The sequence below is a fragment of the Gorilla gorilla genome, chromosome 4, assembly GCF_029281585.2.
Source record: "Gorilla gorilla gorilla isolate KB3781 chromosome 4, NHGRI_mGorGor1-v2.1_pri, whole genome shotgun sequence".
NCBI classification, from domain to species: domain Eukaryota; kingdom Metazoa; phylum Chordata; class Mammalia; order Primates; family Hominidae; genus Gorilla; species Gorilla gorilla.
The window spans coordinates 12,873,748-12,887,153 of NC_073228.2; the positions used below are offsets into that span (position 1 = coordinate 12,873,748).

The window sequence follows — 13,406 nt, forward strand, 5'->3', positions numbered from 1 at the left end:
GTCCCCACATGGCCCAGTCTGGGCCCTGCAGTTTGCCCCCACCTTGGCCCCACTCCACCCCTTGTTTGGGTAGAAGCAGAGGCAGCAGTGGCAATGGCCAGGGCAGAGGAAGAGACCAGGCCCCAAGGAGGAGCAGGGAGAGGGGCCCTGGGTCCCTCCCTGACACCCACCCCACTCTGTCCCCTGCTCCCCAGGGGTCCAGAGTGCCAGTGGGCTGTGTTCCCTTGCTGCGGCCTGGGTGTCTGGAGCTGGGTCCCCCAACAGGCAGGGCAGCCAAAGGGTGGCTGGAGGAAGGCTGGGGCCAGCCACCATGACAGAGCCCTCAGGCAGGCAGTGAAGGGCCTGAGAGGAGGTTTCCAGACTTCTGAAGGCACTGGCTTGGCCAGGCTGCAGCCCCACGCCCTCGGGGCTCAACGGAGGACGCAGGGGAGGCAGAACAGCCCAGACCCCTTCCTGGGACCCATCACCCCTGCTATTCTCGACTCCCTCCCACACATGCCTCGTATTCTCCATCCCAGGCTGCCCCTGGACAGCCTCACCCAGGCATATGTGTGGAAAATAGGTGACTTCGTGCCCAGAGCCCCCCTCCCTGTCGGCCTCGTCCTCCAGGGGCACACGGGCCCCATCAGAGACCTCTGTACTCTGCAGCATTGAGGACTCTGGCCTTGGGGGAGGGGGGCATCATCCAGGAGGGGTATGTGGCCATCTTGGTACCCATGCCTAGGTGGGCCCTGGCAGCCTCAGGGAGGAGGGGGCATCCTGGAGTCCAGCCTCTTAGCTGGTTCTGGTCAGAGAGCACTTTGTGGAGAGTCCACCAGGGAGCTGCTCCAGCTGTCCTGGGGTGCCTGGGAGCCTGGGGCTGGGTTTATGGGAACAGCCACATGAAGAATACAGGCGAGCAGGCCTGGGTCTGGGGTCCTGGGCCAGGCGGGGCTTTAGCCCGTGCTGGGAGCAGTGGGGGCCAAGGCTCCCGGAGGGTAGGCAGCATGGTGGAGAGAGGAGGCTGGGGCGGGGGGTGCCGGGGGGTAAGGGAGCAGGGCGGGGAGGAGTGGCCGGTGGGTCTTCCAGGAGGCTAATCCTCCCTCTTCCTCTCTCTCCTTCCCTCTTTGGACAGGTCAATAATGCCACGGCCCGAGTGATGACCAACAAGAAGACGGGGAACCCCTACACCAACGGTAAGGGGCTGGGTCCCCCCACAAGGCTGCTGGGGTCACTGGTTGGGACAGAGGCCCTGGGGGAGCTGAGGCTGCTGCAGGCTGTCCTTCCTGGATCCTAGGCAGCCTCCGTCCCCAGTGTCTCAGCCCTGGGGCTGCTGCTCTGCTCCCGGTCAGAAGCGGGTGGGGCAGAAGAGGCAGGAGGAGAGCTGGGGGCCACTCACCCCTCTCATGGCCCCATATAATCAGCCATAGCTGGAGTCTCACTTTCCCAAGCGTGCCTGGCCCCCAGAGGCCACATGTGCAGGCTTCTGATCCAGGGGGACAGCTGTGCCTTCCTGGATTAGGACTGACTTTCCCCCAGGGCCAGAGTTTGAAGGCTTCTGTGCTGAGACCTGCTGCACCAATTCCCAGTGTAAGCAGGCTCAGGGAGGGCAGTGGGGGCACGGGGGGCCTTGGATGAGCTTCTAGACCTCTCTGAGTTCCAGTCTCTTCATCTGCAAAACGGGAATAGTGACACCATCCCCCAGAGCTGTTCGATGACAAGTGACACCTTTAAGCACCATGAGGAAGGGCGCAGGGGGAGGTGCTCAGATTTCGTAGGACGTGATTACAGGAACTGCCTTCCTGGGGCTTTTCGACATGGGTGGCCCTGAGGCCCCAGGCTGAGCCCTGCTGTCCACAGCAAGGGGAGACTGAGGAATCTTGTGTGTGTGCACCACACTGCAAACGGAGGTGGCCGGTCTTCCTTGGAGATGGATCTGCCGACGCTAGGTGCTGGCTCTGGAGAAGCAGAGGGACCACTGGTGGCCACTGCGAGTCTTAACTCCATCCGGCAAGGGGCCTGCTTTGAGCAGAGCAGGCGTTCGTTGGGGGCCTCCGCTCATTCCTGCCAGGGAGCAGCTTCCCACTTGGACCCCTTAGAAGCCTCAGCGCTGCCCCTAGACAGGATGGATCTCCCTGTTGCCGTGGACTCTCAGACGGTGTCACCCCCAGCCTCTCATGGCCCCCCATGTGATCGGCCATACGTGGAGTCAGGTGACGACCAGCATGAAAGCCTGGACAGGACCGCCCGATCCGCCACCTCTCCCCCGAGCTTTTCTCCTGGTGTCCGATGCTGGGGTGGGGCCGGGCCTCTGGCCCAAGTTAGGCTTGATTCTCATGGCCTCATACCCTGCTTTTCTGAGGACTTACACATCTCAAATTCTTTTTAAAAATTTGGGAGTGTTCCCACTTTGCAAGCATCCCGAGTGCGTCCTGGGTGTGACTCTTCTGTGATCTGGCACTTGGCACAGGAAGTAAAAGCGGTAGACATTTTTACAGGGTACAGGTGATCAACCAGCGGGGCTGCAAAATCTCTGGAACCAGCTGCCCACTCTGCACCCAAGGGCCACACCCACCGCTGTCTGGGCAGAAGTGAGAATTCAGGGGAGCATGGAAATCAGAACAGACCCATCTCTGAATGGCCTCGGGCTATGCAGCTCATGAGGGGCACGGAACCCACGCCAGTGAAACATCAGGGAATGGAGGGAGGTGGGAACCTTTGCCCACCTTTGCAGCAAGAGCCGTTTCATCTCAATCTCTTCATCAGCCTGGGCACAGAGGGCTGCAGTGAGACGGCCCTGGGTTCTCTGCAGGTTGGCACCGAAGCCAACCCATGGGCTCTGGTGGCGAGTGCCGCGTGACTTGGCTTCAACACTACCCAACACTCTGGAATTCATCAGTTGGGGGTGGAGGTTTCCATTGTAGAAAACAAACCCACCAGGTTTGCCTAGGTGTTAACTATTTACAGTAGAAACAGGCCAGCCAGGCAGTCTCAGGCTGTCTCTGCCATCTGGGGTTCCAGACAGTGAAATGGAGGCAGCAGAGACAGGTGGAGGCTCCCAGAGAGGCAGAATTGACAGGGGAGGGCACCCAGGAAGCCAGAATTGACAGGTGAAGGTGCCCAGGGCCATCTGAAGCACACATGCAGCCTCCAAGTCTCACTCGCCCAGAGTGGACCCAGAAGAGTCACTGGATGGAGCCCGGGGGAGTCTGGGCTTGGGGTCAGGGTCTCCAGGACTCTGCTCCATCATGGGCCTTCTAGTAAGAAGAGTCAGTTCTTCGGACTGGAGGTCTTCCCAGAAAACAAAACATTTCTTTCAGCCTGATGCAGTGGCTCACGCCTGTAATCCCAGCACTTTGGGAGGTTAAGGTGGCAGGATCCATTGAGCCCAGGACTTCAAGACCAGCCTGAGCAACATAGGGAGACCCTGTCTCTACAGTTACTTTTTAAAATTAGCTGTGGGTGTAGTGGCAGGCACCTGTGGCCCAAGCTACTCGGGAGGCTGAAGTAGGAGGATCGCTTGAGCCCAGGAGGTCGAGGCTGCAGTGAGCCGTGATCGTCCACTGCACTCCAGCCTGGGCAACGGAGCAAGAAACTGTGCCCCCCTACCCCCCAAAAAAGTTTCTTCCTTCCTAACCTGGGATTTATCTTTTTGGAAGATTCCAAAGTCCCAGCGATGGTGTCCAGACACAAGGTTGTGTGATGGTGGGCCGGGGATGCGGGTGGGGTGAAGACTTGGCCAGAGGGAGGAACATACCCCGACCCTCCGTCCTCACTGCCTCCAGTCTGCCTGCCCTGCAGTGGGGTTGTTAGAATCTGGGTCAGGGGCTCACACGTGGCCTGGGCCCACTGCCACCCTCTCCAGATGTATCTCCCCAGCTGGCCAGTGGGCTCTCGTCCCTGCTGTTCCTCCCCACCCAGTGCAAAGGGACAAGGAGCCGGGCCCACGGGGCATGCTGTAGAGATAAGACCTGGGTACACTGAGGAGGGGTAAGGGGCTGGGCCTCGTCAAGAAGCCCTCCTGCCCAACCTGTCGGAATGCCTGGAGCCGGAGCCCACTGCAAGACAGCTGGTGTCCCCCGCAGAGGCCTCCAGGTGGAGCAGGTCTTTGCTCTGCTCCTGGGTTCCCCCGGGGAGAGGAAGACTGGCCCACCTGCAGGAAGGAAGAGGCTGGGATCCCTGGCTCTGCCACTCCCCAGCTGCTGACGGGAGGTTGCTGTGCCTCTCCAGGGCTGTTTCTTTATCTGCAAAATGGGGAGGGTGTGGTGGCTCACTGGCCAGTGAGGACCCCGTGAGTGTCGAACAGTCTGTGTGGCTCACACACAGTGTTGAGGAAAACCAGCCCATCCTTATTATCATCCCCAGTCCAAATGCCCTTTCCTCCTCGACCTGCTCCCAGGCCACCCTCCCGGACAGCCGCTCTGGGGGAAGATGAGGACGGGAGGAAAGTGAGAGCAGGACTCAGCACTGGGAAGAGGGAGCAGGAGGGGGACTTTGGCAGGCAGTGGGAAGAGCTTATGGGCAGAGTCCAAGCGCCTTTCCTGCAGCCTCTGGCCACGTGGAGCTCGGATGGTGGGGCTGTGCTGAGTCTGACTCCAGAAACCCTCATCCCAGCTGTGCTCAGGGGGGTAGATAACAAGTTCCACTTTCCCTCTCCAGTTCTCTTCTGGGAGGTGGGTACCCCAGGCTTCGGGGGATGACGCCCAGGGGTGAGGGTTTCTCAGGGGCAGACTGAGGAGGATCACAATTGGGAAAGAATCCTAGCAGAGCCCCAGGCAGAAGAGTCAGGAAGTAGACCCTGGTGTTTTGAACTCAGCACTTGTCCGGGCAGTGTGGGAAAGGGGGGCCCGGCGCGGGGAGGCGCCCTGGGAATGTTCCCAAGGGCTCCACCGGTGTCGCTGGGGTTCCCAGGCATAGGTTTTGGTGGGAAAAGGGTCGGGGAAGGCAGTGACTAGGTCTCTGTGCTTTTGTTTTAGGCTGGAAGCTAAATCCAGTGGTCGGCGCAGTCTACGGGCCTGAATTCTATGCAGGTAAAGACTGGGGCGGGGCGGGGATGGGATGAGACCAGCCACTTGGCCCCGTGGGGCTCTGGGGGCGGGGCATGAGGGGCGGGGCCAGGTGGGCCGTCCCAGCCCTCCCACCGCTGTGTTGACTGAGTAGAGCTCCGGGGGCGGGGCTTGGGGAGGGGTTGGGGGCTAGGTGCGCGGGGGGCTAGGTGTACGGGGGGCGGCCAGGTGGGTCCCCTTGTGCCTCTCACACGTGTCTCGGGCCCCGTTTCCTGCAGTGACGGGGTTCCCCTACCCCACCACCGGCACAGCCGTTGCCTACCGGGGCGCACATCTTCGGGGCCGGGGCCGGGCCGTGTATAATACATTTCGGGCTGCGCCACCCCCACCCCCCATCCCGACTTACGGAGCGTGAGTACCTGGGCCGGGGGAGGCGTGGAGGAGGGGGTGGGACTGCGGGGAGGAGGGAAATGGGGAGGCCCTGCGCAGTGCGAGGGGCTAGGCAGCCTTTCCAGACCTGGGTGGGGGATCGTGGGAGCCCCAGAACTCAGCCCTGCAGCTGCCTCCATTATCTTCACCCCCATCCCCACCACGGCGGGCATCGCGGAGGTCACTGGGATTTAGGGGGACATTCAGAGCCCCAGAACCTTGTCTGGATGCTTTAATGGGGCCGTTGTCCACTCTTGAGGTCAGCGAGGGGCTTCTCTGAGCCCTCTCTGCTCCCATTCCCTGGGGTCTGGTGCCCTCCATCACTAAAGGGGTGGGGGGTACAGCTGCCTGGGGTCGGGTGGGCTGTGGGCCCCGGGGTTTGTGGGAGAAAGGAGCTGATCAGCAAGGGTGTTACTCTATTGTTATACCAAAACAGGGCACTGGAGCAAACGCTTGTTAAAATGCCAGTCCCATGGGCGGGGCTGGCACCGTGCCCCCTCCCTCCTCAGCAGACACCGGAGCCGGCCTACCCCACCTCTCCAGCGTTCCCACCACTTTCTTGTCCGTTTGCTTCCAGGGTCGTGTATCAGGATGGATTTTATGGTGCTGAGATTTATGTAAGTGTAGCCCCGCCGGGAGGGAGGGTGGGATCAGGCGTTCTGTGGGTCTCAATGAGAAGTCGGCGTCTCCTCTCTCACTGCCCGCTCCTCCCATCCCATCCCATCCCACCCTTGAAGCCACGAGGGCGAGGGTGCCACGTCTGCCCAGAGTATAGCATCCCTGAGAATCCCAGCATGGCACAGTCTGGTTGTTGGTACCCATCAAGGGAGCAGTTAATGGGCCGCCCAGCGGCCCTGTGAGCTGAAACCATCTTCCTGTGGGCAAGGCCTCATATAATGGGGGCAGTGGGACTCTGCCACGTCCCTAACCACGCTGCGGTCAGTGAGTGAGCCCCTAAGGCACCCACAGCACGGGCTGCAAGAGGGGCCAGGAGGCAGGGCCCCTGAGTGCCTGTGCTCTGGGGCCTACCCCCTTGATGAGGTCCGGTGGCCTTTCTCCCCCTTCATGGGGCCACATGTGCTGCTTCCTCTGTTTCAGACTCACTGACGGCCACACCCCATGTACCCAGCCACCCTTCAGTCCTGGGCAGCTGCCTACAATTCAGTTACCTGCCCATCTGAGGCCAGGACATCATCTGAGCTCACGTCCTCTTGTGCCCTTTACCCTTGACCCTTCCTGGTGTCCAGGACACTATCCAGAGTCACTGTGGGTTCTCCCAGCCCCTCAGCATCCAAGTCAGGCCTCAGTGGCCTGGTGGCAGGTCTGTGAGCACCTCTTCTTTGCCAAGGCCTAGCACCCAGCCAGATGAGTCATGGGTACCCGCTAATGTGTGTGGAGTGCACAGATGGGTGTGTGAATGAGTGAATGAATGGAGTGGACAGGCAGACCTGCCTCACCCTGAACTGTGCCACCTAGCCATCTGCAGTCCTCGGTCCTGTGTTAGACCAGAACTAGGTGCCCAGGCCAGGCACCACCTAATCCTTACCCAGCCAAGGCTGGGAGGCTGGAAAGGTCTGCAGTCCCTCCCAGGGCCCCGCCCGCACAGGGTCTGTCTCCTCTCCCCACTCAGCCTTTCCCTGGGGAGCCCCACTAAGTCCCTCTGTTGTCTCTCCTCCCACTTACCCTGCAGGGAGGCTACGCAGCCTACAGATACGCTCAGCCCGCTGCAGCGGCGGCAGCCTACAGCGACAGGTGAGGCCAGGGGCCAGCACTGTTCTGGAGCAGGGTGGGGAGAAGATGGACAAGGATCCCTGGGGAGCTGGGCCCAGACAGGCAGGAGGCGTAACCCACTCTTCCAGGCCTGGCGGGAGCAGGGTCAGGACAGGGGAGCAGGTCTGAGTGTGGCCCTTGAGCCAGTGAGCCCCTGACTTCAGTCACTTCCTGCTTACCCCATGGGGAGGCTGTGGAAACCCCAGGTGGAGACCGCATCTCTGATTCCCAGTCCCCCCACCGCCCCCCGCAAGCCCCGTGCCCACAGTGGCTGTCTGTCTTGGAGGCAGACACTTGAGTGCTTCCTCCTGGAGCAACCTAGCCTAGTGCCTTTCCCCTCAGACATCTGGCCTATTGGTAGCTGAGCTCCACCACTCTGGTGTGGGGACCGCTTGTACCCCCATGGGGAGGCTCCTGGCAGCCCCGGCTCCATCTCCCTGAAGTGTGGTGTACAGGGTGCCGTGGCCCAGCTCTGCTCTCTAAGGAGCTGAGAGTTCCCTGCACAGACAAACAGCTGAAAGGAAAGTCGTGAGGGACACAGTGTCACATTCTTGGGGGCAGTGTTCCTGGTCCCTCCCCGTTGACCCTCGCTCTTCTCTTGAAACCCTCCCCAGTATTTACCACATTCTTTTTGGGGTGGAAGTTTGTTTTCCCTGCAGACGAGCTCCATGAGGACACCATCCCCCTCCACGTAGCACTGAGTGGAGCACACCCCCCCCCGCCCACCCCACCCTCCCCCCGCCCCCGTCAGGGTCAGCACACTCTGGGCATATTGAGGGGGTTGCCTGTTGTGTTGCAGAAGCTTCCTTCTTAACAAGAAGGAGGGGTAGGCCTTGCAGGAGGGGAGGGTGCCTTGCAGATGGGACCTCGGTAGAGGGTGCCCATGTAGCGTCTGGGAGGAGGTGGGAGGCCGTTGCTGCCTCTCACCTGCCCCCCTCCCCCACCCTCCCTCCTACGCTGTTCCCTAGTTACGGCAGAGTCTACGCAGCTGCCGACCCGTACCATCACACCATCGGGCCCGCGGCGACCTACAGCATTGGAACCATGGTAAGGAGCCCAGGCCCGCCCAGCCCTGGGTGCCAGTCCTAACAGCTGGGCATGGGTGGTGAGGCCCTTGGGGGAGAGGCCGAGCCCTCTGACCAATGCCTTGGTCCCGGAGACTTTGGAAGGACCACGGCCTGGATGTGAGTTAGGATGAGGGGAGGGCTGGCCCCTCACGCCCTCTCAGTTGCGGGGAAGCAGGTTGAATGGCTGGTCAGCCCACCATACCATTTGGTCCTCTGGAAAGCACCCCAATATGCCTGATCCGTTTCCCTGAGCTCCCTCACTATAATAAAGTCCTGTTGAGGTCCCTCCATTCCCACCAGCAAAACCTCAGAAACCAAACCAGGGCCGCCTCCCCTTCCCAGCAGAGGCTCCCAAGGCCCCGGGGCCATTTCTGCCCACGCCGCATCCCCACGGCCCACCCGCACTGCTGCAGCCCCCTCACATCCGGGAGGGGAGTGTGGGTTACCGGTTGCTTCTCACCAGGCCCTAGCTCCTGGCTTCCTGGGGGCTCCTGGAGTCCTGGGGAAACAGTGCCTGCTCTGCCCCAGCCTCCTCCCTCAGGCTGTGGGGTGGAAGGGGCGGGGCAGGGAGGTGCGCGGCGTGGCGTGTCTGTGTGTGTGTGTGTGTGTGTGTACGTGTGTGTGGCCAGCTGTTGACACGTGCAGCCCAGCTCACTCTGCACCCAGAGCTGCTTCCAGCAGACACCTGCCTCCTGTACCCACTGGCCCCAGCCCCGGGGTGTGAACACGGGTTTTAGCTAGCTTGGCATCCAGCATCAAAGATGAAAACATCTTGGGAGAGTGAGGAGTGAGGAGGGAGGAGGTTCAGAGACAATATGGATTTTTCCCATCTTTCTTGGTTTTGATGACTCCCTCCAATTTTTGATTTTTTTTTTCAATTTTTAACGAGCCTCAGACACCCCCAGCAGCCTGTGGTGGCTGTGGGCAGCCACAGGCGCGGGTCTGGTGCGGCCCCACCCGGATGGAGGTGTGATACCCTGGCTCTTGGGCCCTCCATGCAGCTGCAAGCTAAAAGCTTTCATTAATGCACGGAGGGTTCCCTCTTGTGTTTTCACTTTTTATTTTTAATATTTTCTATTTTTCCCCAATTTTTCTTCTCTTGCACTTGCTGTGTTCTTCTTTTCTGGCAAAACTGGGTGGTGGGAGGGTGGGAGGCCCCTTCAGAGCCTTCCCTGACTGGAGGCAGTCCAGGACATGGGAGAGCTGGAGCATCCAGGACCCGCTCTCCCCAGTAGGACAGGGCTGGGGCCTCAGGTGGGCTCAGGAGGACCCAGAGACCCCCCCCCCAGAGAGCAAGACTCTAACACTATGCCCAGCAGGCTTGCCTCTCCCAGTGTAGCTGGCTTCAGTGGCCCCAGGCTCTTAAGCCAAGGCCCAGGAACCCGCCAGGAGGTCCCTCAATGCTCTGAAGATGCCCTGTGCCACCCTGCTGGGGTGCGAGGAGGTGGGACTCAAGCCCCCAGAGGGGACCCCCCCTCTGCATAAGGACAGTGAGAGGCCAGGCCTGAGCCCAGAGAAGTGACCCAGACATAACTCAAGCTGTGACCCAGAAGCACTGTTGGCCATGACCCCAGAGCACCCCACACTGGCCCAAGACCACCATGTCAGAGGCAGGTCCTACTCCTCCTGTTGCCATGACAACCCAGCTCCTTTCTCCCCAAGGAATATAGGGGGAAAGAAAACGAGACTTAGCTATTTCTCTTTTTGTTTTTCCTTTTTTTTTTTTTTTTTTTTTTTTGCTTTTTGCTTTTTCCCCTCTTCCAAAAGACGGTACTGATTGGCTGTTTTTCATCTTTGATGTTGCAGGCTAGCCTCTGCCGAGGAGGGTACAGCCGCTTCACCCCCTACTAGCAAGAGACCCAGCCCCTAACAGCATTCACACTGACTGCCTATCACACACCAAACCCAACAGCCCAAAACCAGGCACAGCCACCAGAAGACAGTGCACCCCTCCCGGTCAGCGACACACACGGCTGGCCCCCTGCGACTCTAAAATCTATAGATATTTCTCTCCAGCCAGTTGGTCTCCCCACCCTACCTGTGCTGGTGTGTGTGTCTTTGACCCTGGTTTTTCCTCTATGTCTGAAACCGTGATTTCCTATTTTGACTTTGTTGATGTTGTACTACCCAAGCCATTGCAGGTACAGTATGCACACCGTGGGGTCCAGGCTGGGCCAGGAGACCAGGCAGCCCCCAACCTGGGAGTAGCGGTAGCGCCCTATGAGGGCAAGAGCCACATTTCCTGGCCTCCCGGGCTGCACAGAACAACAGAAACGCCTGGCAGGGCCTCCCCTAAAGCCACCCGACCAGCCCTGTGCCACGGCCCTAGTGTCCAGCACCCTGACGCAGGGAGGGAGGGGCTCCAGGCACCCAGTGTGGGTCTCCCCGGCCTGAGGGTGCTCCCGCAGGCCTTCACCCAGCCAACCACAGGAGTAGCCACTGCCCCTCCTTGCCCCATTCAGCTGAAACTAATATTTTTAATTAAATTTTATTGACGATATTTCTTGCCGACGTAGTCACAAGCGTGTCGCGTGGTGTGCAAACTGCTGTGGTCACGCCAGTCTCTGCGACTCCTTAGCACTGCTGCAGCAGAAAGTGGAAATGTGGAAAGGCACGTCCTGGTCGCTTCTCAGGGCGCCCCTTAGCACTGCAGGGCCGAGGCCAGGCCAGCCTTGCAAGGGGGTTGTCCTGGAGGCACAGCCTACTTTCCCTGTCCCCAAGCTCCGAAATGTCTTTATTGGGGTATGTTCCGGAAGGAGGGGTCCTCAGCAGGAGAGCCGATGAGGGGCAGAATGCACCCTTGCTCAGGCCCTCCCCTGAGCGCAGGCCGGTCAGCCCCAGGTCAGCCCCCTCCCTGCATTAGGGAGACTGCAGGCAGGGCCCTGTGGCCTGCAGGCCACTCCTTCCTCAGCCCTGGGACTGGCCAGCCCGGTGCATGGCGCTTCTGGGGAGACACTGGCTGGGACCTCAGTTGAGCACAGCCGTGGGCAGCTGCTGGCCTGCCTGGGAAAAGCCAGCCAAGACAGGCACAGTCCTTTCCTGGGGCTGGCCTGGGGCACACAGATCTGCACCTCCATGACAGGGAAAAGTAGCCTCAGGTTCTGAGTGTGCCACAGCTGGGCTCCTGGGGCTGGAAGGCCAGCTGGAGGGTGTGGGTTCCCCACCAGTGAGGGCTGAAGTCCTGCCGCCCACCAGGCCCTTGCCGTGGGGGGCCCGGCTACCCCACCTCCCGTGGCCGGACCATCACCCTCTGCCATCTCATCCAGGCCGCCTCGAAGCCTGTGCTGGCCCAGCCTCTCCACTCGCCCTGCCCTGCTCAGCTCTGTCTCCTCCTCATGGCCCCAGGTGTCTCCTCCCATCCTGGGCTGCCTGGGCCCCATCCTGGCATCCACCCACACTCAGCCCTGGAATATGAGGGTCCTGGAACCTGGGGGGCAGGTGTGGCGGCGCCAGGACTTTAGGCCAGGGGCCCCGTGCCACGCGGTCCTGTCGCCCTCACACCTGCTGCGCCTCCCCCTGAGAAGCTGCAAGTCCTGCCTTTCTGTTTCTGTTGTAGTGAAACCTTCCACCGTTTCCTTCTCGGACCATGAAGGGCAAAAACAAAAAAACAAAAAAAATCACAAAACAAAAAAAACAAAAAAAGATGTTAAGATCCAAGCAACAAAAAAAAAACCAACCAAACCAAGAGGCATCCAACCAAGTCCAAGTCCCGCGTCCTGGCCACATGCCCGCACCGAGGGAGCACGCCGGCAGGGGTGCCGAGGAGCGGCCCCAGGACAGGACGGTCCCACCGTGTCCTGGCTGGCAGCACAGTGGGAACACGCCCCTCCGTCTCAGGCAGTGGGGGAGTTGGAGGGGAAGGGGCCTCCCTTGTGGGACCCGTGGGGGGCTCTGTTTTCCATCCAGTCTTCCTTTCCCAGCCCCCAACTCCCAAGGCAGTGTGGAGCCCAGCGGCGGCGGAGCAGGCCCGGGCCTGAGCAGGCAGGCGCTGCTAGCAAGACTTGATCTTTGTGGCCAGCTGTGCCAGGGGGCTGGCGGGGCTGGGGGGTGCGGGCAGCTTTCATCCCAGGGGCTCCACTGGGCCCCGTCACCCTCGTGTCGCGTCCCCTGCGTCCCACCTCCCTCCTGCCCGGCAGTCCCGCCCGTGCCCCCTGCCTGGCAAGGAAGCCGTCCAACAGTAGCCCCGGGGCCAGCTCCCAACAGAAAGGGCTGACGTGGCTCCAGGACTCAGGGGCGCTCCATGGGAGGACGAAGGAAGCCCAGCCAGCCAGGAGCCACTCCTCACACCTCCAAGTGTGGCCAAGTGAGCCCTGAGGCCAAGGACTTACTTGCTCTTCCTGGCCATCTCTCCCTTTCTGGAGGAGGCCCGGGGCCTGTGTACACCAAGGCTGACCTCGTGCTGCCTGCTGGGACCCAGCCCTCCCTGCCGCTCCCGTGAGCCCAGTCCACCGTGGGCGCCCAGGGCCAGGGACAGGCCAGTGCCCGGCTGCACCGCGAGGTTGGGAGTCACAGTGGCTGTGGGCCTGGACGGGCACAGCCAGAGCAGGGGCCCATGGGAAGGGCAAGGGATGGGGAAGCCTGGGCCGGCCCCTTCCCTGCTCCCAAGGCAGGTGTCCAGGTGGCAGGAGCAGCACCAAGGACAGCCAGGCTTACCCGGTGGGAGGAGGAGCAGGAGCAGAGCAGGTGGCAGGGAGGAACCCCTGGTGAGGCAGGGAGCACTGAAGTAGGGAAGCAGCAAAAAATACAGGCTCCCAACGTGGCTCCACTGTCTCATGAAATGTCAAAAATTTAAAAATACACCTCACTTTCTATTCAGCATCAGCTACTGAAGCTATTGAAATGGAATTCTCCTTTTCTATTCCCGTTGTACATAGCCCCACGCCCTGCCTCCGGCTTTGTCCTCTGTACAGAGCCCCCTGTCCCCTCTGCTGTTCCGGACCCTTTTCTTGCAGCAGCTCAACCCCCCAACTCAGATCCCCAGGACTGCAGCCGAGCCCCGGGCTTCCTTTCTTACCATTCTGTATGCTTCCAAGGTGTGACCATTCAAACTAACAGTATTATTAAGATTATTAATAAAGATTTCTTTCTTCAAACCAGGACAACTCTGTATGCTCTGGCAGCTCCCGGGCATGGTGGGTGGAGGGCATAGCGGCCC

At 60.6% G+C, this 13,406-nt stretch overlaps 1 protein-coding gene across 6 annotated transcripts in view; it reads left to right on the forward strand.

The window, feature by feature from the left end:
* The window catches only part of RBFOX3 (RNA binding fox-1 homolog 3), a 96,122-nt gene extending 82,775 nt beyond the window's left edge, over positions 1 to 13,347 (forward strand). For 2 of the 6 annotated variants that reach the window (XM_019027922.4, XM_019027923.4), the window contains exons 6-12: positions 1,115 to 1,175; positions 4,956 to 5,009; positions 5,264 to 5,396; positions 5,851 to 6,031; positions 7,105 to 7,166; positions 8,153 to 8,231; positions 10,058 to 11,895. In XM_019027922.4, the coding sequence (XP_018883467.1) occupies positions 1,115 to 1,175; positions 4,956 to 5,009; positions 5,264 to 5,396; positions 5,851 to 6,031; positions 7,105 to 7,166; positions 8,153 to 8,231; positions 10,058 to 10,102 (615 nt within the window). In that variant the 3' untranslated portion in view covers positions 10,103 to 11,895. Of the gene's footprint in view, positions 1 to 1,114; positions 1,176 to 4,955; positions 5,010 to 5,263; positions 5,397 to 5,850; positions 6,032 to 7,104; positions 7,167 to 8,152; positions 8,232 to 10,057 lie in introns of all 6 variants that reach the window. The other 4 variants (XM_019027927.4, XM_019027928.4, XM_019027924.4 and 1 more) reach the window with 3 other exon arrangements.
* Positions 13,348 to 13,406: the final 59 nt, after the last annotated feature.